The sequence below is a fragment of the Scyliorhinus canicula genome, chromosome 5 (genome assembly GCF_902713615.1).
Source record: "Scyliorhinus canicula chromosome 5, sScyCan1.1, whole genome shotgun sequence".
In the NCBI taxonomy this organism is placed as follows: domain Eukaryota; kingdom Metazoa; phylum Chordata; class Chondrichthyes; order Carcharhiniformes; family Scyliorhinidae; genus Scyliorhinus; species Scyliorhinus canicula.
This window is the reverse complement of record NC_052150.1, coordinates 221,557,378-221,581,755: the sequence shown is the minus strand read 5'-3', so window position 1 is coordinate 221,581,755 and position 24,378 is coordinate 221,557,378. Positions and strand designations below refer to the sequence as shown.

The following is a 24,378-nucleotide window of genomic DNA, read 5'->3' as shown; positions in this document are numbered from 1 at the left end:
TCTTGTATGTTTCAATAAGATCGCCTCTCATTCTTCTAAACTCCAATGGGTACAGGCCCAGGCCTGTCCAACCTTCAAGGGTTCAAGAAAGAAGAGACTTAGATACAAGACTAGATGCAAGAGATTTCGAACAGAGGGCAGGAAAATCACATCAGATGAAATTCTGTTTTAAAAATCCAGCCAGCTCCACTTCTTACCCCGTATCGCCCTGATTCCTTCTGTTTCAAGAATATCTCTTTTAAAGGTTACTATTGGATTCGGTTTCACTGCCCTCTTCCAGGCAATACATTCTAGATGGGAACCGCTCCCAGTGAATAGATAAAAATTCTTCCGTCCGATTCTTTTGCCAATTATATTGAATCTGGATCCTCTGGTTATTGGTAGAGTTATTTGCAGCACACAAGGAGGCCACTCGGTCCATTGAATCCATGCTGGCTCTCAGTAGTGCAATCCCATTTGCCCCGCCTCCATCCCCTAGCTCTATATTTCACGTCCAGTTTCCTTTCGAAACCTCTGCTTTCACCGCCACCCTCACGGGCAATGAGTTCACGCGTTCATTCTTCACGCGTGGCTGGGCTGCAGGAATGAGGAAGAGGGCGGGCGTGCTGATAAGCCTCGCCAGAGCGGAGAATGGAGCATAAACGCCAACCGGAGGCCGGAGGGGCCGAATGGCCTGTTTCTGCCCCTGCCACAGTCTCTACGTCGAATGAGCCTCTCGGTCGAGGTTCTTCCTCCAGGTTTTTACCCTCTGCCTGATCTCTTTCCAGCCAAAGTGGAGCAGACTAAATTTGACGTGACCCAGCTGCACGCCAGGCCAGACCTTGCGGCCCGCCAGAGGATGGTGGATGACGCCTCTGGGAAAGTCGAGGTAAGTGACACTCTGTTCAACCTTGAAGTTCTGCCTGGTAGAAGAGGGCAGTTGGTTCCCACTGATACCGACAGGTCACCTTACTTAATTAGTCAGAATCTGTACGGTGCAGAAGGAGGCCATTCAGCCCATTGCCTGTTCTGGCTCTTTGAACAAACTAGCCAATTAGTCCCAGACCCGCTTCCCTTTCCCCTTCGCTCATTCAGTTCCTCCTTTACAAGTAGTCAACCATTTCCCCTTTTAAAGTGACAATTCAACTCCCGTCCACAATTCCACATGTAGTCACATGTTGAACCTACTGCCAAGCCTTTCCATTCCTTCCAGACTCCATGAGGAACAATCCATTCATTCCCTACAGTGCAGAAGGAGGCCATTCGGCCCATCGAGTCTGCAGCGACCCACTGAAAGAGAGCCCTACCTCGACCCACTGTCCTGGCCTATCCCCGTAACCACACCTAACCTGCAAACCCCTGGACACTAAGGGGCAATTGACCATGGTCAATCCACCTCACCCGCACGTCTTTGGACTGTGGGAGGAAACCGGAGCAAACCCACACAGACACGGGGAGAACATGCAAACTCCACACAGACAGTCACCCGAGACTGGAATTGAACCCGGGTGCCTGGCGCTGTGAGGCAGCAGTGCTAACCACTGTGCCACTGTGCTGCCCCTGATGAGGAAATGTAATGACTGGGATCTTGCAGAAGTGATTGACTGCAGTTTTAATGGTGTCTTCGTGGCCTTAGAGCAGTGCCCATTGCTTTGGGTTAAGGGCTGTAGTGCAGGGTCTCATGTGTGGGTGCCCAAGGACAGAGCATTATCCAGCTCTTTGAACACAAAATGCATCACAACCCAACCCCAATGACCCCCCCCTCAGTTGCTGGAATCACACATTTCAACAGCAGCCGTGAGCCACACTTCACCAGAGACTACGCAAGTCTCAATCTCAGGAATATTCCCAACCTGTCAGACCAATGCCAGGTCTGCTAATGCAGCAACCCAGTGCACAGAAAGGTGGAGGTTCCGCTTTCAATTTGAAACGGTTGACTCTCCCTGTCTGTTTCTACGGATTACGGTTTTTTAACAATAAAAGCTCTGTTTAAATGTTTGTTGTTGTAATTGGTTGATGAATATTGATTGATCTATTGAACAAAGTTGTTGCGCGTAGTGAATAATTGATACATCGGACAAAGGGTGGCAGGGTAGCACAGTGGTTAGCACTGCTGCTTCACAACTCCAGGGTCCCAGGTTCAATTCCCGGCTTGCCTGTGTGGAGTCTGCACGTTCTCCTCATGTCTGCGTGGGTTTCCTCCGGGTGCTCCGGTTTCCTCCCACAAGTCCCAAAAGACGTGCTTGTTACGCGAATTGGACATTCTGAATTCTCCCTCAGTGTACCCGAACAGGCGCCGGAATGTGGCGACTAGGGGCTTTTCACACTAACTTCATTGCAGTATTAATGTAAGCCTACTTGTGACAGTAAAAATATTATTATTAAGTGGATCGGGACAGTGATTAAAACTAGTGCAGCAAATCAAATTGACGTTGGAAAGATAGAATGGTTACAGAGCAGGAGGCCATTCTGCCCATTGAGCTTGTGCCATCTCTCAGCAAGAGGAATTTAGCCAATGCCACTCCCCCACCCTTTCGCCCTAACCCGGTGAATGTTTACTCTTCAGGCGCTCATCGGGCTTATGATTTGAAATCCACAATTGGCTCTGCCTCCACCACGTTCTCAGACAGTGAATTCCAGATCTCGACCACTCGCTGCGTTAAAAACGCCTTTTCCTCATGTCCCCATTGGTGCTTTGCCATTCAGGTTAAATCCGTGTCGCTCTGATTCTCCCTCCTTCCGCCAGTGGGAACAGCTTTTCCCTGGCTACGCGGTCCAGACCCCCTCATAATTCGGAACACCTCTCTCAAATCTCTTCTCAACTTTCTCTTCTCCGAGGAACTCGGCCCCAACTTCTCCAATCCGTCTGTGCAACTGAAGGCCCTCATTCCTTGAAGCATTCCCGTGAATCCGCTCTGCACTCTCTGAAATGTGGAGGGCGTTAGGAGTCTCCCGGAATTCGCTGCCCGAGTTGGTGGTGGAGGCATAGACCTTAAACCCTTTTAAAATGGACCTGGATCTGCACCTTAAGTGCTGTAAACTACAGGGCTACGGACTGGATGCAGGAAGGTGGGATTAGAAAGGGCCACCTGGATGTCCACGGGCTGGCATGGGCAAGATGGCCTGAATGGCCTCCTTCTGTGCTGTAACTTTCTATGATTCTATTCTATGTGGTGGATGAAGTTGGTTTGTGAGTGGAGTGGACGGAATTGACCAACATACTGAGTGAAATTGATCGAGGGCAGATTCATTTAAAGTTGTGGCTGACATGTTGGGTTCTCTGGACCAGGTGTGGAGAATCGAGGAAAATGAGTTGGTTCCGGTGGATCCCAAAACCTACGGCCAGTTCTACGGAGGCGACTGCTACTTGGTGCTTTACACGTACGTGAAAACCAACAAGACCGCCTACATCCTCTACATGTGGCAGGTAAGGGACCACACGTGGCTAACGGGATGTGGGGGTGGGGGGGGGGGGGGGGGGGCAAGTTTCCACTTTGGGCGGAATTGGCAACCCGAGCTTTCGGGTGTAATACTTGGGAAAAAAAACAGAGCTGACTGTGAATGAAAATGGGGTGACCACGGTCCTGCATTCTGATTTTCAATGGCTTTGTAAAAATGTACCGATGCTGGGCATCTCGCCAAAGCTTTCCGTCTTTCACTCATCAGGGCAGTTTGCAAGAATACCAAATGTTGCGATTGGCCTGATGAGTGCAAGATGAAAAACTTCGACACAAAGTATTTTTTTCCAACAATAGTCAAGTCCTATACCCGCACCCGACTATTTATACACAGATGTGTTTGCCAGTTATACTGGGTGGTCAGTTTCATAGTAAATGAAACACAAAAGTTACCTGAAGAAGCTTTTACAACATGACAATGAGTGTTCACGAGCCCCAAATTTGCAGTTAAGGTTTTGGGAGCCGCCATGAAACCCTGAACCTGGATGCAATTAGCAGGAAATCCCAACGGTAATTAATCGATCAGGGGGCGTAGTCAGCTTTGGGTGGGCGGGGGTGGGACAGTTTCTAGTCCCTTTTCAACCCAATGCAATCTGAGTGTCATCGGATTGGTACCTGTGTTCAGAGGGCCGTTCCCTGATGAGAAACGAAGTAAATTGGACCTCTATGGGCGGGACGTCAGTGGCTAGCACTGTTGCTTCACAGCACCAGAGTCCCGGGTTCGATTCCCGGCTTGGGTCACTGTCTGTGCGGAGTCTGCACGTTCTCCCCGTGTCTGCGTGGGTTTCCTCCGGGTGCTCCGGTTTCCCCTCAGACGTCCCGACAGATGAGCTTGTGAGGTAAATTGGACATTCTGAATTCACCCTCTGTGTACCCGAACAGGTGCCGGAATGTGGCGACTAGGGGATTTCACAGTAACTTCATTGCAGTGTTGATGTAAGGCTGCTTGTGACAATAATAAAGATTATTGTTACTATATTCTCTCTGGTTTAGGAGAATGAGATGTGATGTAATTGAAACATATAGGGCTGGATTCTCTGCCAGCGGGATGCTCCGTTTTGCCGGCAGCCCGGGGGTTTCCTGACGGCGTGGGGCTGCACCACAATGGGAAACCCCATTGACCGGCCGGCATAACTGAGCATCCCGCCGGCGAGGTGAGGCAGAAATGAGGCGTGGCGGAGAATCTGGCCGATAAGGTTCTGAGGGGGCTTGACAGGACAGATGCTGGGAGATCATTGCCCCATATACCCACACACATATACACAGAACTAGGGCGCACAGCGCAAAGATAGGGGGTCTCGCATTTCCCATATGGATGGGGAAGAATTACTACTCTCAGAGGACCATTAGTGTTCGGAATTCTCTACTCCCAGAGAGCAGTGGGGCCTTTGTTACGATAGTAACGACAAGATGAGTCCGTCGAGTTGACAGGGAGATGTTTATCCAGCCTTACAGCGGCACATACATAGGGCACGGTTACACATCACCGGCTCCTTACTCCTTTCTGTCGACTACTTCAGAGGCTGGCCTATTGCAGAAATGCTGGTTAATTCCAGGTCCTGTCAGGCCAGGGGAACAATGATCCCCAGATGGATGAACCTCAGGCATGTCGCATGCAGGTTATTGCAGTTACTGAATACGTTCAAGACTGGGTTAGACTGATTTTTGATCTACAAGGGAGTCAAAGGTTATGGGGAAGGGGCGGAGATGCAGGAAAGTGCAGTTGAGACCAAGATCAGAGCCGCCATGATCTTACTGAATTTGGAGCAGACTCGAGGGACCGAATGGCCCACTGCTATAAGAGCATCAGAACTAGGAGCAGAAAGAGGCCATTCAGCCCCTCGAACCTGCTCCGCCATTAAATACAATCATGGCTGATCTCGTCTCCATCTTCCTACCCGCTCCCCTAACCTTTCATCCCCCATCTAATTGAAAACCTGTCCATCTCCCCCTCATATTTGTTCAGTGTTCCGGCATCCACCGCACTCTGGGGTAGAGAGTTCCACAGATTCACAACTTGAGCCAAGTAATCCCTCCTCATTCCTGTTTAAAATCTGCCTCCCCTTAAGTCTAAAACTATGGCCTCACAATCTAGAATGTCCAACAAGAGGAAACATCTGCTACCCTGTCAATCCCCTTTAGCGTCTGATAAACCTCAATGAGATCTCCTCTCACTCACCTAAACTCCAGCGAGTATGGGCCTAAACTGCTCGGTCTATTCATAAGACCTTCCTCCCTGGAATCAATCTAGTGCAGGGTTTTTCATGGATGGGTCGGGGGAGGGCGGGTGTCAGAAGGGTCGCGGGGTTAAGGGTCACGGGGCTGGTGTGTCCGGACTCCGCGCCGGGTTTTCCGGGTCCTTCTTGTTTCCTGTCAAAGGATCTCGCTGCTCTCCGGCTCAGGTCTGAAGGGACAACTTGAGGCAAAGTTTTAGTTGAAGGATTTTGTTTTGTAAATACCTCGTGAGCTTTCCTCATGGCCAAGCAGGAATTCCAACTGCTGTGTTTGCAGGCAGCTGGCAGCTTGATGTGAAAAGTCATTGTGACAGGATTTGAACCCAGTCACAAGTCCATCCTCTCATTCTAGCTGTGATCACATGGCGCTGTGCTGAAGACACATGGGGAGTGGGACTATCACCCCTAGAACTGGCTGATATTTATCTGGGAATTACAGCTTCAATAGGATGTTATTATTACCAGCATTTACTGGGAGCTGGCTTGTGTGTGGAATTCTAGTTCAGTACCAGGGATTGTCAATATTGAGAGAATATTAGGCTGACGTCTTGGCCTTTGCCTCCTTGGTAGACCCGGAGACGGATCTTGCTAGCGTGGAGGGACTCGAAGCCCCCGAGATCAGAGATCTGGGTCAGCGACATGGCTGGGTTTCTCAGTCTTGAGAAAATTAAGTTCGTCCTGAGAGAGTCAACGTTAGGGTTGGTCTGGAGGTGGCGGCCGTTTAGCGACTTCTCTGGGGAAGAAGAGACCATGGGGGGGGGGGGGGGGTTGCGGGGGAGTAGGGGGGGGAGTTAGGCTATTTTCTGTTTAGGGTCGATGGGATTAGCGGGGGATGGAGATATTTTTGTGCACTATGTTTACATTTGTATTTGTACTGTTTATTGTTGTTATTCTAAAATTATAAATACCTTAATAAAATGTTTTACAAAAAAAAAATATTGGGTTCAACAAAAGGATGTTGCCTCGTTTCCGTATCCTCCAGATTTAGTTTTTATTGATGAAGAGGGAGGTGGGAGAATTAACTTGAACAGGTAACGTGCGCAGGCTGGGTGAGAGTTTGAAAACCTGTCCAGTCCAGGATTAGGAAGAGTGAAATTTCGGCACAGAAGTAAACTGTTCTTCCTCCTGTCTGTTCTGCCATCTACTGAGATCGTGACTGGTTGGTCTGCATTTCATTTCCATCTACTCACCTCCGTCTTATAATCCCTCAAACATTTACCGAACAAAAGCTATCAGTTTCCGTTTGGAAATTTGATGTTACAAGCCAGCTTTGACGGTTGTTTGTGGGACGGAGTTCAATATTTCCGTCATCCCCGGGAGAACAGAGAGGAGGCTGGGAACCGAAGCAGAGTAACGAGGGAAAGAGAAACAAGGACAGTAATTAAAGAAGGAACAGAAACGGTAGACCGGGGAATCAAGGGCGAAAGTTCAGCAGGGCCACAGCGTAAAGAAAAGATGGGATGATTAAAATTGGCACAAGGCAAGCCTTCCAAAGATGTGCAGGTTAGGTGGATTGGCCATGGTCAATTGCCCCTCAGTGTCCAAAAGGTTAGATAGGTGTTACTGGGTTTTTTTTTTAATAAACGTTTTATTGAGGTATTTTCTTTGGCAGTTTAACAGCAACAAAATCCACAAGATAAATAACAAGAAAAGAACAAAAAAATATATATATACATAGTGCAAATTCCGCCACTTTCTCCCGCAGGTCCTGCCATTACTTACCTCCCTACGCTACACTAGCCTAACTTACCCCCCTACGCTACACTAGCCTCACTTACCCCCCTACGCTACACTAGCCTAACTTACCCCCCTACGCTACACTAGCCTCACTTACCCCCCTACGCTACACTAGCCTCACTTACCCCCCTACGCTACACTAGCCTAACTTACCCCCCTACGCTACACTAGCCTAACTTACCCCCCTACACTACACTAGCCTCACTTACCTCCCTACGCTACACTAGCCTCACTTACCCCCCTACGCTACACTAGCCTCACTTACCCCCCTACGCTACACTAGCCTCACTTACCCCCCTACGCTACACTAGCCTAACTTACCCCCCTACGCTACACTAGCCTAACTTACCCCCCTACACTACACTAGCCTCACTTACCCCCCTACGCTACACTAGCCTCACTTACCCCCCTACGCTACACTAGCCTCACTTACCCCCCTACGCTACACTAGCCTCACTTACCCCCCTACGCTACACTAGCCTAACTTACCCCCCTACGCTACACTAGCCTAACTTAACTCCCTACGCTACACTAGCCTCACTTACCCCCCTACGCTACACTAGCCTCACTTACCCCCCTACGCTACACTAGCCTCACTTACCCCCCTACGCTACACTAGCCTCACTTACCCCCCTACGCTACACTAGCCTAACTTACCCCCCTACACTACACTAGCCTCACTTACCCCCCTACGCTACACTAGCCTCACTTACCTCCCTACGCTACACTAGCCTCACTTACCCCCCTACGCTACACTAGCCTAACTTACCCCCCTACGCTACACTAGCCTCACTTACCCCCCTACGCTACACTAGCCTAACTTACCCCCCTACGCTACACTAACCTAACTTACCCCCCTACGCTACACTAGCCTCACTTACCCCCCTACGCTACACTAGCCTAACTTACCCCCCTACGCTACACTAACCTCACTTACCCCCCTACGCTACACTAGCCTCACTTACCCCCCTACGCTACACTAGCCTCACTTACCCCCCTAACCTACACTAGCCTAACTTACCCCCCTACGCTACACTAGCCTCACTTACCTCCCTACGCTACACTAGCCTCACTTACCCCCTACGCTACACTAGCCTCACTTACCCCCCTACGCTACACTAGCCTAACTTACCCCCCTACGCTACACTAGCCTCACTTACCCCCCTACGCTACACTAGCCTCACTTACCCCCCTACGCTACACTAGCCTAACTTACCCCCCTACGCTACACTAGCCTAACTTACCCCCCTACGCTACACTAGCCTCACTTACCTCCCTACGCTACACTAGCCTCACTTACCCCCCTACGCTACACTAGCCTAACTTACCTCCCTACGCTACACTAGCCTCACTTACCCCCCTACGCTACACTAGCCTCACTTACCCCCTACGCTACACTAGCCTCACTTACCTCCCTACGCTACACTAGCCTCACTTACCCCCCTACGCTACACTAGCCTCACTTACCCCCCTACGCTACACTAGCCTAACTTACCTCCCTACGCTACACTAACCTAACTTACCCCCCTACGCTACACTAGCCTCACTTACCCCCCTACGCTACACTAGCCTAACTTACCCCCCTACGCTACACTAGCCTCACTTACCCCCCTACGCTACACTAGCCTAACTTACCCCCCTACGCTACACTAGCCTCACTTACCCCCCCTACGCTACACTAGCCTCACTTACCCCCCTACGCTACACTAGCCTCACTTACCCCCCTACGCTACACTAGCCTCACTTACCCCCCTACGCTACACTAGCCTAACTTACCCCCCTACGCTACACTAGCCTAACTTACCCCCCTACGCTACACTAGCCTAACTTACCCCCCTACGCTACACTAGCCTCACTTACCCTCCCTACGCTACACTAGCCTACTACTACCCCCCCTACGCTACACTAGCCTAACTTAACTCCCTACGCTACACTAGCCTCACTTACCCCCCTACGCTACACTAGCCTCACTTACCTCCCTACGCTACACTAGCCTCACTTACCCCCCTACACTAAACTAGCCTCACTTACCTCCCTACGCTACACTAGCCTCACTTACCCCCCTACGCTACACTAGCCTAACTTAACTCCCTACGCTACACTAGCCTCACTTACCCCCCTACGCTACACTAACCTCACTTACCTCCCTACGCTACACTAGCCTCACTTACCCCCCTACGCTACACTAGCCTCACTTACCTCCCTACGCTACACTAACCTCACTTACCCCCCTACGCTACACTAGCCTCACTTACCCCCCTACGCTACACTAGCCTCACTTACCCCCCTACGCTACACTAGCCTAACTTACCCCCCTACGCTACACTAGCCTCACTTACCCCCCTACGCTACACTAGCCTAACTTACCCCCCTACGCTACACTAGCCTCACTTACCCCCCTACGCTACACTAGCCTCACTTACCCCCCTACACTAAACTAACCTAACTTACCCCCCTACACTAAACTAACCTAACTTACCCTCCTACACTAAACTAACCTAACTTACTCTCCTACACTAAACTAACCTAACTTACCTCCCTACGCTACACTAGCCTAACTTACCCCCCTACACTAAACTATCCTAACTTACCCCCCTACACTAAACTAACCTGACTTACCCCCCTACATTAAACTAACCTAACTTACCCCCCTACACTAAACTAACCTAACTTACCCTCCTACACTAAACTAACCTAACTTACCCTCCTACACTAAACTATCCTAACTTACCCCCCTACACTAAACTAACCTAACTTACCTCCCTACACTAAACTATCCTAACTTACCCCCCTACACTAAACTAACCTGACTTACCCTCCTACACTAAACTAACCTAACTTACCCTCCTACACTAAACTAACCTAACTTACTCTCCTACACTAAACTAACCTAACTTACCCTCCTACACTAAACTAACCTAACTTACCCGCCTACACTAAACTAACCTAACTTACTTTCCTACACTAAACTAACCTAACTTACCCTCCTACACTAAACTAACCTAACTTACCCTCCTACACTAAACTAACCTAACTTACCCCCTTCACTAAACTAACCTAACTTACCCCCCTACACTAAACTAACCTAACTTATCCTCCTACACTAAACTAACCTAACTTACCCTCCTACACTAAACTAACCTAACTTACCCTCCGACACTAAACTAACCTAACTTACTCTCCTACACTAAACTAACCTAACTTACCCCCCTACACTAAACTAACCTAACTTACCCCCTACACTAAACTAACCTAACTTACCCTCTACACTAAACTAACCTAACTTACCCTCCTATACTAAACTAACCTAACTTACCCCCCTACACTAAACTAACCTAACTTACTCTCCTACACTAAACTAACCTAACTTACCCTCCTACACTAAACTAACCTAACTTACCCCCCTACACTAAACTAACCTAACTACATTAAACTAACCTAACTTACCCTCCTACACTAAACTAACCTAACTTACTCTCCTACACTAAACTAACCTAACTTACCCCCTACACTAAACTAACCTAACTTACCCTCCTACACTAAACTAACCTAACTTACCCCCCTACACTAAACTAACCTAACTTACCCTCCTACACTAAACTAACCTAACTTACCCTCCTACACTAAACTAACCCACACCCACCTTCTGCTGACGTTTAATTTTCTGTGAGGAAGTTGACGCATGGTTGCCATCTCCGGGTGAACCCTAACAGAGACCCTAACATGGCGAACTTAATTTTTTCCAGGCAGATGAAGCCTGACATGTCTGAAAGCCAGGTCTCCGATTTCAGGGGCTTTGAGACCCTCCATGCCAGCAATATCCGCCTCCGGGCTACCAGGGAAGCAAAGGCCAGAACATCCGCCTCTCTCTCCTCCTGGACTCCTGGGTCCTGCGATACCCCAAAAATTGCCACCTCTGGACTCATTGCCACCCTCGTATTTAATACCGTGGACATGGTGGGGGTTACTGGGTTAAGGGGATAGGGTAGGGTCCTGACCCTAGGTAGGGTACCCTTCCAAACGGTCGGTGCCGACTCGATGGGCCGAATGGCCTCCTTCCGCACTGTAGTGATTCTATGAATTCTATTCTACGAATAAAGACTTTGGGCGGGATTCTCCGACCCCCTGCCGTGTCGGTGAATCGCCCTGGGGGCGGCGTCAAGCCTGCCCCCGCCGTGTCCCGAATTCTCCGCCGCGCCGGTCGGCGGGCCCCCCGTGGCGATTCTCCGGCCCGCAATGGGCCGAAGTCCCGCCGCTGACTAGCCTCTCCCGCCGGCGTGGATTAAACCACCTCTCTTACCGGCGGGATTGGCGGCGTGGGCGGGCTCCGGGGTTCTTGGGGGGTCGCGGGAGGATCTGGCCCCGGGAGGTGCCCCCATGGTGGCCTGGCCCGCGGTCGGGGCTCACCGATCCGCGGGCGGGCCTGTGCCATGGGGGCACTCTTTTCCTACACTCCGACCGTGTCAGCCTCCGCAATGGCCGGCGCGAAGGTGAACCCCCCCACGCATGCGCGGGGATGACGTCAGCAGCCGCTGACACTCCCGCGCAAGCACGGACCCGCGCCGGCCGGCGGAGTCCCTTTAGCCCCGGCTGCCATGGCGCCAAAGTCTTTCCACGCCGGCCGGCGGGACGCAAACCACTCTGGCTCCGGCCTAGCCCCTGAAGGTGCAGAGGATTACGCACCTTTGGGGCAGCCCGACGCCGGAGTGGTTCCCGCCACTCCACTGCGCCGTTTCTGCCCGCCCCGCCGATTCCCACCCTAGTACTTTTTATATACTTATCTTTTGCTGTCCATTTCATATATTTTGCTTGATTTCTTTCATCGTTTTCCTTCACTCCTCTGATTACTCTTTTAGTAACCCTTTGTTGATCTTTAAAGGTTTCCCAATCCTCCAGCCTGTCACTGACCTTCGCGATACGGCACGCCTTCATCTTCGCCTTTATGTTATCTTTAACCTCCCTGTTTAGCCATGGATGCAATCCCCCCCCCCACCCCCACACACACACATACACACACACACACACCCCCCACCCCCCACCCCGCCTCTTTCTTCCGCTCTGGAATGTATTTGAGTTGGGCAGAATTGAATACTTCCTTAATCATCTGCCACGACTCATCAACCGACCTTTTTAGCTTCTCTGCCCAATCCACCAGGACCAAATCTGTCCTTATGCCCACGTTATTATGTTGGTTTAATTCCAGAATGCCCGCACGGGACTCCAGTTTATTGATCCTATTTCTTACATCCTTTGAAAGAGCTGTCTAATTATTCCCAGTCCTCCTGCTCTCTCCCCACCCCCGCCCCCACAGATCCTCAAACCTCCATTTCAGGTATTTCTCCAATTCCTCATTGAAAGTTATTATTGAATCTGCTGCGCTTTCAGGTAACACATATCTGGTCAGCATGACTTATTCAAGACAAAAACCTCGGCCGGGATTCTCCCCTACCCGGCGGGGCGGGGGTCCCGGCGGGATGGAGTGGCGTGAACCACTCCGGCGTCGGGCCTCCCCAAAGGTGCGGAAGTCTCCGCACCTTCAGGGGCCAAGCCCTCACATTGAGGGGCTAGGCCCGGGCCGGAGTGGTTGCCGCTCCGCCGGCTGGCGTGGATGACCTTTGGCGCCACGCCAGCCGGGGCCGAAAGGACTTCGCCGGCCGGCGTAAGTCCGCGCATGCGCTGGTGCGTCAGCGGCTGTTGATGTCATACCGGTGCATGCGCAGGGGAGGGGGTCTCTTCCGCCTCCGCCATGGTGAAGGCCATGACGGGGGCGGAAGGAAAAGAGTGCCCCCACGGCACAAGCCCGCCCACCGATCGGTGGGCCCCGATCGCGGGCCAGGCCACCGTGGGGGCACCCCCCAGGGTCAGATCGCCCCGTGACCCGCCCAGGACCCCGGAGCCCGCCCCCGCCGATAAGAGAGGTGGTTTAAACCACGCCGGCGGGAGAGGCCTATCAGCGGCGGGACTTCGGCCCATCGCGGGCCGGAGAATCGCCGCGGGGGGCACGCCGACCAACGCGGCGCAAATCCTGCCCCCGCCGAATCTCGGGGGGCAGAGAATACGGGACACGGCGGGGGCGGGATTGACGCCGGCCCTGGGCGATTCTCCGACCCTCCGGGGGGGTCGGAGAATTCCGCCCCTCATCTCTCTGTCAATTATCTTCGATCTGTGTCCTGTGGTTACTGATCCTCCTACAGCGGGAGAAGCTTCTCTTTATTTACTCGATCAAAAACCTACCAAAACCCTTGATTGTATAGAACGCCTCGATCAAATAGCTGAAGTCCCTCATTCCTGTAAAGACAGGCAGTGGCGTAGTGGGTTCTCACTGGACTAGTAATCCAGAGACCCAGATGGGCAGCTGGTGGTATTTAAATTCTGGCATCAAAACGGTGACCACGAAACCATTGTCGTTTGTCCTATAAAACCCCTCTGCAGAAGCCAGTCTCAGTAACGGAGACCTTGAAACTGTCATCAATTGGTGTTAAAGAAAAAACCCCATCTGATTCACTAATGTCCTTTAGGGAAGGAAATCTGCCGTCCTTACCTGGTCTGGCCTACATGTGACTCCAGACCCACAGCGATGTGGTCGATTCTTAAATGCCCTCTGAAATGGCCGAGCAAGCCACTCGAGGGCAACTAGGGGTGGTTAATATCTGCTGACCCAGCCAGTGAAGCTCATGCCCCACAAATCTCCTCTTCAACCTCTCCAAAGCCTTGCCTTCCTTCCTGAAGTGTTGGGCTATGGATTACAGTAACACTCTCTGCGCCTTTCTCCATTTAGGGACTCCACGCCTCTCAGGGCGAGATCACTGCTTCGGCCTATCAAGCTGTCAGCCTGGACGACAAGTACAATGGCGAGCCGGTTCAGGTGCGGGTGACCATGGGCAAAGAGCCTCGACACTTCCTGGCCATCTTCAAGGGCAAATTCATCATTTATGCGGTGAGCCACTCTGCCCTTTGCTTTCAGCGCTTCGGGCCTCATTGCTTATCTTCCTGGTGAAGCCTGTGGAGGTTTGACGCAGGCACGGGCGTGTGTTTAAGAGTGAGGGGCGCTAACCCTTGCAATGCCCGTGCCTGAGCCTGGGCAGCGAGTGCCAGGGAGCTATTCGGGAGGAGGTAAGGCGAGGGGCTCACGCGTGCAGTTTCCGGACGGTGATGGGCGCTGACTGGCTTTCCCCCACCCTCCACATCGCCCACTCTCACCAGGATTGAGGGGCCTCAAAACATCCAAGGCTAATGGAGACAACTTGGGCAAAGCCTGGCGGTGGTGGGTAGGGGGGGAAGGGTGGAGGGGTTGCTTCGCACGGTTCAAACACCAAATTACCGGGGATGAGTTGACGTTCTTTTCCTTTTCTGGCCTTTGCCCAATGTCTACAGGGCGGAACGGGCCGCGGAGAGAAGAAGGAGGAGCCGTCCGTCAGACTATTCCAAGTGCGCGGCACGGATGAGTTCAATACCAAAGCCACCGAGGTTCCCCCTCGTGCCTCCTCCCTCAACTCGAACGACATCTTTGTCCTGAAGACGGATCAGACCACCTATCTGTGGTGTGGGAAGGTAAGCAATCTGTAGGGGTAGGGCTCGCAGATGGGCACCCGGGGTACCGAAGGGCCCCAGGGCAGAAGAGAGCATTCGTGATCGTAGGTCGAGCACCAAGCGTACCAAATGGGGCGGGGGGGGGGGGAGCGGGCCGGAGCAGGTTCGAGGGGCTGAATGGTCTACTCCTCCTCCGGTTTCTTCATACAACCTTGCCCCCAAGCGTCGTGCATTGGGAATGGGCTGCGTCCCCGTTAGGGAAGGAATGCTCAGAATTGGACAGTGGAAGTAATAACTTTGAAAAGGGAATTGAGTGAGACTTGAAAGGGAAAAGATTGCAGGGATAGGGATAAAGAGTGGAGTGGGATGAACGGGATTGATCTTCAAAAGCGCTGGCACCGACCGGTTAGATCGGCTGAATGGCCTCTTTCTGTGCTTTTGAAGTTATTTCAGAAGGCAATTGGGTTCAATGACATTTCTTGGTTTTCATATTGAGTGTTCAATGATAACTGTGATTACTAACAATTACACCTGTGCAATCTGACCAATTAGGAGCAGGAGTGGGCCCTTCGAACCTGCTCCACCATTCAATCAGATCATGTGACCTTGACTCCTCCTTCCTGTCTGTCCGCCATGACCCTTGACTCCCTTGCCAATCAAAAATCTGTTTAACTCTACCTTGAGTATATTCAGTGGCCCACTGCTCCCTGGGGAAGTGAATTCCAAAGGATGACCCTCTGAGATGGTCAACACTTGGAGGGCCGTTAATTATCTTGAAGTGGGACTTCCACTCCCATCTCAGCAGATCTCTGGTCCCAGCAGCGCCACCGGGGGCAGTGGCCACTGCTGGGACTACAACATTCCCCAGCAACGAGGTGTCAAAGTGTCACAGCAGAGCTAAATCCAACTGGGAGCTGAGGAGAGGGTGGGGGGCAGTATTGCGAGGGGGAGGGGAGGGAGGGCAGTAACGCAGGGTTCAAACAAAAGGACCCCGGTTGGGGGGGGGGGGGGGGGGGAGAGAATGGGGAAGATCTAAGGCCGGGGTAGACAGGCTATGAAGGTGGGGACGGGTTAAGGGGAATCCGGGGTTGGGTGCAATCTGACATGGGTGGAAGATCCTCCGACAGGCCCATTGGGCCCATGAAAGAGGTTGCCCCACCCTCCTTCTTTTATAAATTTAGCGTACCCAATTCATTTTTTTCCATTAAGGGGCAATTTAGCGTGGCCAATCCACCTACCCTGCACATCTTTGAGTTGTTGGGGCAAAACCCACGCAAACAAAGGGAGAATGTGCAAACATCCTCCCCACACCCTTGACCACTACCAGCCCATGAAGTGAAAGCTGACCAACTGGACAACAACCAAGGGCCTCCCCTTCTTGCTTGTTAAAACCCAACAGTGTCAGGATGAGGCCTGTAAGTGATCAATAATTTGTTGGTTAATGGCCTCAATTGACCCATAGGGCGGCTTGCTTCATGAAGCCTCCTACTCCCCCCATAAAATTGCATAGGTGGGATGGGCACAGCCCCCAGGGCATTTTACAGGTCCTCCCTTCTCCTCCCTTCTATGCTACTGCTGGGGGAGCAATAGAATCTAGCCCAATGTTACAGGATCTAAACCCCAACACGTCTTGTCGACAGATGGACATTATCTTGTTGAATTCCAAAGCATCTATTCCATAATTGATGTACTTCATAATAAGGGAATTTGTGGATGCCCACAGCAACTAGGGAGGGATTTGAAAACAAGGCCGGGAATCATAAAATTGAGGACTTGCTTAACCGGGAGTCAGTCTCGGTCAGCGCGCACAGGGGTGGGAGGCGAACAAGACTTGGGGTGGGTTAGGATTCGTGCAGTTGAATCTTGCCACTGTTCGCAGTAACGGGGGATGCTATAGAAAGATCCAGAATGTTTGTGGGCTGGATTGAAAGTGAGTGGTTTTTGCAGGGATGCAGCGGTGATGAGCGGGAGATGGCCAAGTCAGTGGCCAACAGTCTGACGAAGCACGAGAAGCAGACGGTTCTGGAGGCTCAGGAACCTGCAGACTTCTGGGCAGCTCTGGGAGGGAGAGCTCCTTATTCAAGTGACAAGAGGTAAGAGCCACCTATCAATATCAATGATGTGGAGATGCCGGCGTTGGACTGGGGTGAGCACAGTAAGAAGTCTTACAACACCAGGTTAAAGTCCAACAGGTTTGTTTCAAACACGAGCTTTCGGAGCACGGCTCCTTCTTCAGGTGAATGAAGAAGATTCATTCACCTGAAGAAGGAGCCGTGCTCCGAAAGCTCGTGTTTGAAACAAACCTGTTGGACTTTAACCTGGTGTTGTAAGACTTCTTACTGTGTATCAATATCAAAGCAGGGGACTGGCCTCCTGTGATTGTCCTACATCCGCACTCTCTCTCTGTGCATCTGACTCTCACCTCACCCTGTGTGGGTCAGTGATGACTCTGTTTGTCTATCTATCTGTCTGTCTCTTTTGTTTTTCTCTCTTTCTCACTCTCTCTGAACCTCGCTCTGTTTGGGGCAGTGTGACTCTGTCTCTCATTCTCACTCTCACTCTGAACCTAATTCTGTATGGGTCAGTAATTACTCTCTCTCACTCTCACTCACTCACTCACTCTCTCTGAACCTCACTCTGTTTGGGGCAGTGATGACTCTCACTCTCACTCTGAACCTAATTCTGTATGGGTCAGTAATTACTCTCTCACACTCACTCACTCACTCTCTCTGAACCTCGCTCTGTTTGGGGCAGTGATGACTCTCACTCTCATTCTCACTCTCACTCTGAACCTAATTCTGTATGGGTCAGTAATTACTCTCTCTCACTCTCACTCACTCACTCTCTCTGAACCTCACTCTGTTTGGGGCAGTGATGACTCTCACTCTCATTCTCACTCTCACTCTGAACCTAATTCTGTATGGGTCAGTAATTACTGTCTCTCACTCTCACTCACTCTCTCTGAACCTCACTCTGTTTGGGGCAGTGATGATTATCGCTCTCTCACTCTCTCTGAATCTCACACTGTTTGGGTCAGTGATGACTCTCACTCTCACTCTCTCTCTCTGTGAACCTAATTCTGTATGGGTCAGTAATTACTCTCTCTCACTCTCACTCACTCATTCTTTCTGAACCTCACTCTGTTTGGGGCAGTGATGACTCCCTGTCACTCTCTCACTCTCTCTGAACCTCACTCTGTTTGGGGCAGTGATGACTATCGCTCTCTCACTCTCTCTGAACCTCACTCTGGGGCAGTGATGACTATCGCTCTCTCACTCTCTCTGAACCTCACTCTGGGGCAGTGATGACTATCGCGCTCTCACTCTCTCTGAACCTCATTCTGTTTGGGGCAGTGATGACTCTCACTCTCACTCTCTCTCTCTGTGAACCTAATTCTGTATGGGTCAGTAATTACTCTCTCTCACTCTCACTCATTCACTCTCTCACCCGCTCACTCTCACTCTCTCTCTGCACCTCACTCTGTACGGGCCAGTAATGACTATCACTCTCTCACTTTCTCTGAACCTGACTCTGTTTGGGGCAGTGATGACTCCCTATCACTCTCTCACTCTCAGTCTCTCAAAGAACAAAGAAAAGTACAGCACAGGAACAGGCCCTTCGGCCCTCCAAGCCTATGCCAATCATGATGCCCGTACTAAAAATAAACCCTTCTGTCCTTGGTTCATATGCCTCTATTTCCTCCCTATTCATGTACCCAAACCCGATGCTGCTTAAATGTTGCTAATGCGCCTGTTTCCAACACATCTGCTGGCAAAGCATTTCAGTCACCCACCACTCTCTGCGTGAAAAACGTACCCCGTACATCTCCCTTAAACTCTCCCCCTCTTGAACCTGTGCCCCTGTGTAATTGACACTTCCACCCTTGGAAAAACCCTCTGACTATCCACCCTGTCTCTGTTTCTCATAATTTTGCAGACCTCTATCAGGTCTCCCCTCAGTCTCCGTCTTTCCAGTGAAAACAATCCTAGTTTATTCAACCTCTCCTCATAGCCAACACCCTCCAGACCAGGCAACATCCTGGTGAACCTTCTTTGCTCTCTTTCCAAAGCTTCCACCCCCTTCTGATAATGCGGTGACCAGAACTGCACGCAATACTCCAAATGCGGCCTAACCAAGGTTTTATATAGCTGCAACATAATTTCCCAACTCCTGTACTCAATGCCCCGGCTGGTGAAGGCAAGCATGTCATATAGCCTTTTTTTTTAAATTTAGAGTACCCAATTATTTTATTTTCCAACTAAGGGGCAGTTTAGCGTGGCCAATCCATCTACCCTGCACATCTTTGGGTTATGGGATTGAAACCCACGCAGACACGGGGAGAATGTGCAAACTCCACACGGACAGTGACCCACGGCCAGAATTCGAACCCAGGTCCTCAGCGCCGCAGTCCCAGTGCTAACCATTGCGCCACATGCCACCTGCCATATGCCTTCTTAATCACCTTGGCCACCTACGTTGCCACTTTTAGGGAATGGTGGACCTGCACGCCCAGGTTCCTCTGTATGTTAATGTTCCGGCCATTTACAGTATAATGTATATCTAGATTTGTTACTCCAAAATGTATCACCTCGTATTTGTCCGGATTAAACTCCATCTGTCATTTCTCTGCCCAAGTCACCAATCTATCTATATCCCGTTGTATCCTCTGACAATCCTCCACAATCCTGACTACCAGCAACTCCACCAAACTTTGTGTCATCCACAAACTTACTAATCAGGGGCGAAATTCTCCCCTACCCGGCGGGGCGGGGGGTCCCGGCGTAGCGGAGTGGCGCCAACCACTCCGGCGTCGGGCCTCCCCAAAGGTGCGGAATTCTCCGCACCTTTAGGGGCTAGGCCCACGCCGGAGTGGCTCCCGCTCCCGCCAACGGCCTTTGGCGCCATGCTGATCGGCGTCGGGGCTGGCCGAAAGGCCTTCGCCGGTCGGCATGAGTCCGCGCATGCACCGGAGCATCAGCGGCCGCTGACGTCACCACCGGCACATGCACGGTGGAGGGGGTCTCTTCTGCCTCCGCCATGGTGGAGGCCGTGGCGGCGGTGGAAGGAAAAGAGTGCCCCAACTGCACAGGCCCGCCCGCTGATCAGTGGGCCCCGATCGCAGGCCAGGCCACCATGGGGGCACCCCCCGGAGTCCGATTGCCCCGCGCCCTCCCCAGGACCCCAGGGCCCACTCGCCTCCGCCTGCTCCCGCTGGCACAGAGGTGGTTTAAACCACATCGGCGGGAGAGGCCTGACAGCGGCGGGACTTCGGACCATCACGGGCTGGAGAATCGCCGCGGGGGCACGCCGATCGGCGGGGCAAGATTCCCGTCCCTGCCGATTCCCGGGTAGCGGAGAATTCCGGCCACGGCGGGGGTGGGATTTACGCCGGCCCCGGGCGATTCCCCGACCCTGCGGGGGGTCGGAGAATTCCGCCCCAGACCACCCAGATTTTCCTCCAGATCATTTATATATATACTACAAACAAACAACAGAGGTCCCACTACTGATCCCTGTGGAACACCACTAGCTACAGATCTCCACTCTGAAAAACACCCTTCCTCTGCTACTATTCTTGCTTCTATCTCTTATATATTGAAAAAACTCTTCCTATCTTCCTTTATATTACTAGCTAGCTTACACTAATATTTCATCTTCTCCCCCCCCCCCCCCCGCCATTGCTGTTCCAAGGTCTTCCCTGCTCGGCTCCCCTTCCAATCAACCAGCTCCTCCCTCATGTCTTTGTAGTTACCCTTATTTAATTGTAATATCGTTACATCTGATTGCAGCTTCTCCCTCTCAAACTGCAGGGTAAATTCTATCATATTGTGGTCACTGCTCCCTAAGGGTTCCTTCACCTTAAGTTGCCTATTCAAGTCTGCCTCATTACACATCACCAAATCCAGAATTGCCAGTTCCCTAGTAGGCTCTGTCACAAGCTGCTTCAAAAAAATATCTCTTAGACATTCCACTAATTTATTTCCTTGGGATCCACTACCAACCTGATTTCCCAGTCCACCTGCATATTGAAGTCCCCCATGATTATTGTAATATTGCCTTTTCTATCTCCTGATTTATTTTCTGCCCCACATCCTGACTACTGCTCGGGGGCCTGTACATAACTCCCATCAGGGTATTTTTACCTTTGCAATTCCTCAACTCTACCCACAGACATTCTAAGCCTTCTGATCCTATATCGCTCCTTGCTATCGATTTAACTTCATTCCTTACTAACAATGCAAACCCGCCCCCTTTGCCCATCTGCCTGTCCTTTCGATAAGACATATATCCTTGGATATTTAGATCCCAGCTAGATCCCAGCCCTGATCTCCTTGCAGCCACGTCTCTGTGATGTCCACAACATTGTACCGGCCAATTTCAATGTGCGCAACAAGCTCATTCACCTTGTTCCGTATGCTGCCCACCAATAACAAGTACGGCAGGGCAGGTGATGTGTTGCGATTGCAGAATGTGGGTCCTGTTGGACAGCAGTGAGATCCAGGGTGAGCGAGCCTGCAGTGAGTGTCTACAGCTTGAGGGGCTCCAGTTCAGAGTCACTGAGCTGGAGGCTGAGCTGTAGACAGTGCAACGTGGTAGGGAGCACTCTGACTCTCCCTCTGACTCTCCCTCTGACTCTCCCTCTGACTCTCCCTCTGAACCTCACTCTGTTACTCAGTGATGTCCCTCTCTCTCTCTCTCTCCTGGATAACCTATGACTCTTCACGTGAACTGCAGGTTCCAGGAGGAAGAAAACGATTATGACCCTCGTCTCTTCGAATGCTCCAATCAGACTGGGCGATTCATCATGACTGAAATTTTTGCCTTCACTCAGGAGGACCTTGATGAGGATGACGTTATGTTACTGGACACGTGGGAGGAGGTATGAACAGGTTCAGAAACAGCCATCACCATCGCTACTGACCACGTCAGTCCCTAAAACGGCCCATTAATTTTCCAGGAGCTGCCCGATTCTTATTGTCCACCAGCCCAAGACCCAGGATTAGAAGGTGTATTGTATCCTCCCCCTACCCAGGTTCTTTGTCTTACCTCTTCTCTTGAAGACAGTGACTCGGGCCCAGAGTCTGTGAACGTCCTGCTCACCTCCATGCTGAGTGATGGTGGGGTAAACTTCCACCTGCCTGATCAGATGCGCCTGACTGATTGATCTCCTTATCCATGGTATATGGTAGTATTGTCATGGGACTAGTAACTCAGAGGCCTAGGCTAATGTACTGGAGGCATGGGTTCAAACCCCACCTCAGCAACTGATGGGGTTTAAATTCAATTGAAGCTAATCTCAGGAATGGTGGCCACGAAGCTATCACCGATTGTTGTAAAAGCCCATCTGGTTCACTGATGTCCTTTGGGGATGAAAATCTGCCGTCCTTACCCGGTCTGGCCTACATGTGACTCCAGATCCCCAGCGATGTGGTTGACTCTTAAATGCCCTCCAAAATGGCCGAACAAACCACTCAGTTCAAAGGGCAATCAGGGATGGGCAACCAAATGCTGGCCCAGCCGGCGACCCCCACATCCCGTGGAATGAAAAAACCCGCACCATCAGCCCGGCCTGTGTTACAGGGGTCATATCTGAATCCTTCTTGCTCTTGTTACCACCCCGTGTGGTGCCTTTATGGATAAAGTGATGAAGGAATGGTATTCATTATAAAGCTATCAGAAGCACTCCTCGCGCCCAGAGTGTGACTCAATTTTCAGAACTGAACCAGGCGGTCCTTATCCCTCCGCTCGCCCCTCCTAACCTAATTGTGTTTTTAAAATTCTTTCACGGGATGTGGATGCCGCTGGCATGGCCCGCATTTATCGGCCATTCCTAATTGCCCTTGAGTAGGTGGTGAACCGTTGCACTCCATGCTGGTTTGACCGGTCTGTAGCAGTTTTGGTGCAACCGAGTGGCTTGCTCGGCCATTTCTGAGGGAAATTAAGAGTCAACCACGTTGCTGTGGGTCTGGAGTCACGTGTAGGCCAGACCGGGTAAGGACGGCAGATTTCCCTCCCTGAAGCACATTAGTGAACCAGATGGGTTTTTACAACAATCGATGACAGCTGCCATGATCAACATTATTTAGACTGACTTTCAATTCCGTTCTATTTTTAAGTTATCAGTTGAATTTGTCAACTCGTTGAATTCAACTTCCACTAGGTGCCAGGGTGGGATTTGAACCAACATCTACAGAGCATTATCCCGTGTAATAACCCTCTCGAAGCCCACGAGGACACCTCAATTGATCTCCCTGTGGGACTCATGGAATAAGAGCTGCCCCCAGCTAGTGGGCAAAGGCCTACCCAGCTGGGGTTTATAAATCTGCCTAAGTGCGGGCCTAGACTGGGATCGCCGTGATTGACGGTCCCAGTTGGGACCTTTGAGCCGTAAGCCACATTGCGGCATTTACTTGGTGTTGGTTTATTAAACACTGTTTAACTCACCTTCTCGGGCCTCCCGAGCTCCTGGTCCCCTTGATTGTTAGTCTGGTGACAACACCACTAGACTCGGATTGTCGGCATAACCTCGTGTTCCTTCCTCTCTCATTGGTTTTTCCCACTTCACCTTAAATGCATCAATGCCATCTGCCTGATCCGCTCCTTGTAGCAAGTTCCACGTCCCAACCACACTCCGAGTAAAGAGGTTACTCTTAACATCTCTTATTGGACGTAGGAGTAACCATCTTGTATTTATGGCTTCTTGCTCTGATCTCACCCACCAGTGGAAACATCTCCCTCTTGTGTTTTCTTGACCATGGCCTGTCACGATTCAGAGTCAGGTAGATTCAGAAAGAATGTTCCCGATGGTGGGGAATCCAGAACTAGGGGTCATAGTTTGAGGATAAGGGACTGAGGTGAGGAGAAAGTTCTTCACCCAGAGAGTGGCGAATCTGTGGAATTCACTACCACGGAAAGTATTTGAGGCCAAAACGTTGTGTAATTGCAAGAAGGAATTAGATATAGCTCTTGGGGCTGAAGGGATCAAGGGATATGGGCGGGAAGGCGAGATCAGGGTATTGAACTTGATGACCAGCCATGATCAGAATGAATGTCGGAGCAAGCTCGATGGGCTGAATGGCCTCCTCCTGCTTCTATTTTCAATGTATGCTTCTGTGTAGACCTGGCAGATCTTTGGTTATCCCACAGCCTTGGCTTTTCCAGAGAAGTGACTGTGGCAGTGGCTGTTTGCAGTGCCCATACTTCAGAACTGGAGAACATAAAAAACAGGAGGAGGAGTAGGCCACAAGCCTGCTCCGCCATTTAACACCATCGTGGCTGATCTTTGACATCAGCACTTTCCCCTTAGTGCTCATAAGACCATTCAATTTTGGACTTGAAAACATTAAGTGATGGAGCATCAGCAACCCCCCCCCCCCCCCCCCCCCCCCAGGGGGATAGAGAATTCCTCAAATCGACAACCCTCTGTGTGAAGAAATTTC

At 51.2% G+C, this 24,378-nt stretch overlaps 1 protein-coding gene across 2 annotated transcripts in view; it reads left to right on the top strand.

Moving 5' to 3' along the window:
• Window positions 1-24,378, top strand: part of vill (villin-like) — a 150,213-nt gene that overhangs the window by 105,749 nt on the left and 20,086 nt on the right. For both annotated transcript variants that reach the window (XM_038798570.1, XM_038798569.1), the window contains exons 11-16: window positions 768-868; window positions 3,269-3,406; window positions 14,187-14,345; window positions 14,783-14,959; window positions 16,886-17,031; window positions 21,674-21,818. In XM_038798570.1, the coding sequence (XP_038654498.1) occupies window positions 768-868; window positions 3,269-3,406; window positions 14,187-14,345; window positions 14,783-14,959; window positions 16,886-17,031; window positions 21,674-21,818 (866 nt within the window). The remainder of the gene's footprint in view (window positions 1-767; window positions 869-3,268; window positions 3,407-14,186; window positions 14,346-14,782; window positions 14,960-16,885; window positions 17,032-21,673; window positions 21,819-24,378) is intronic.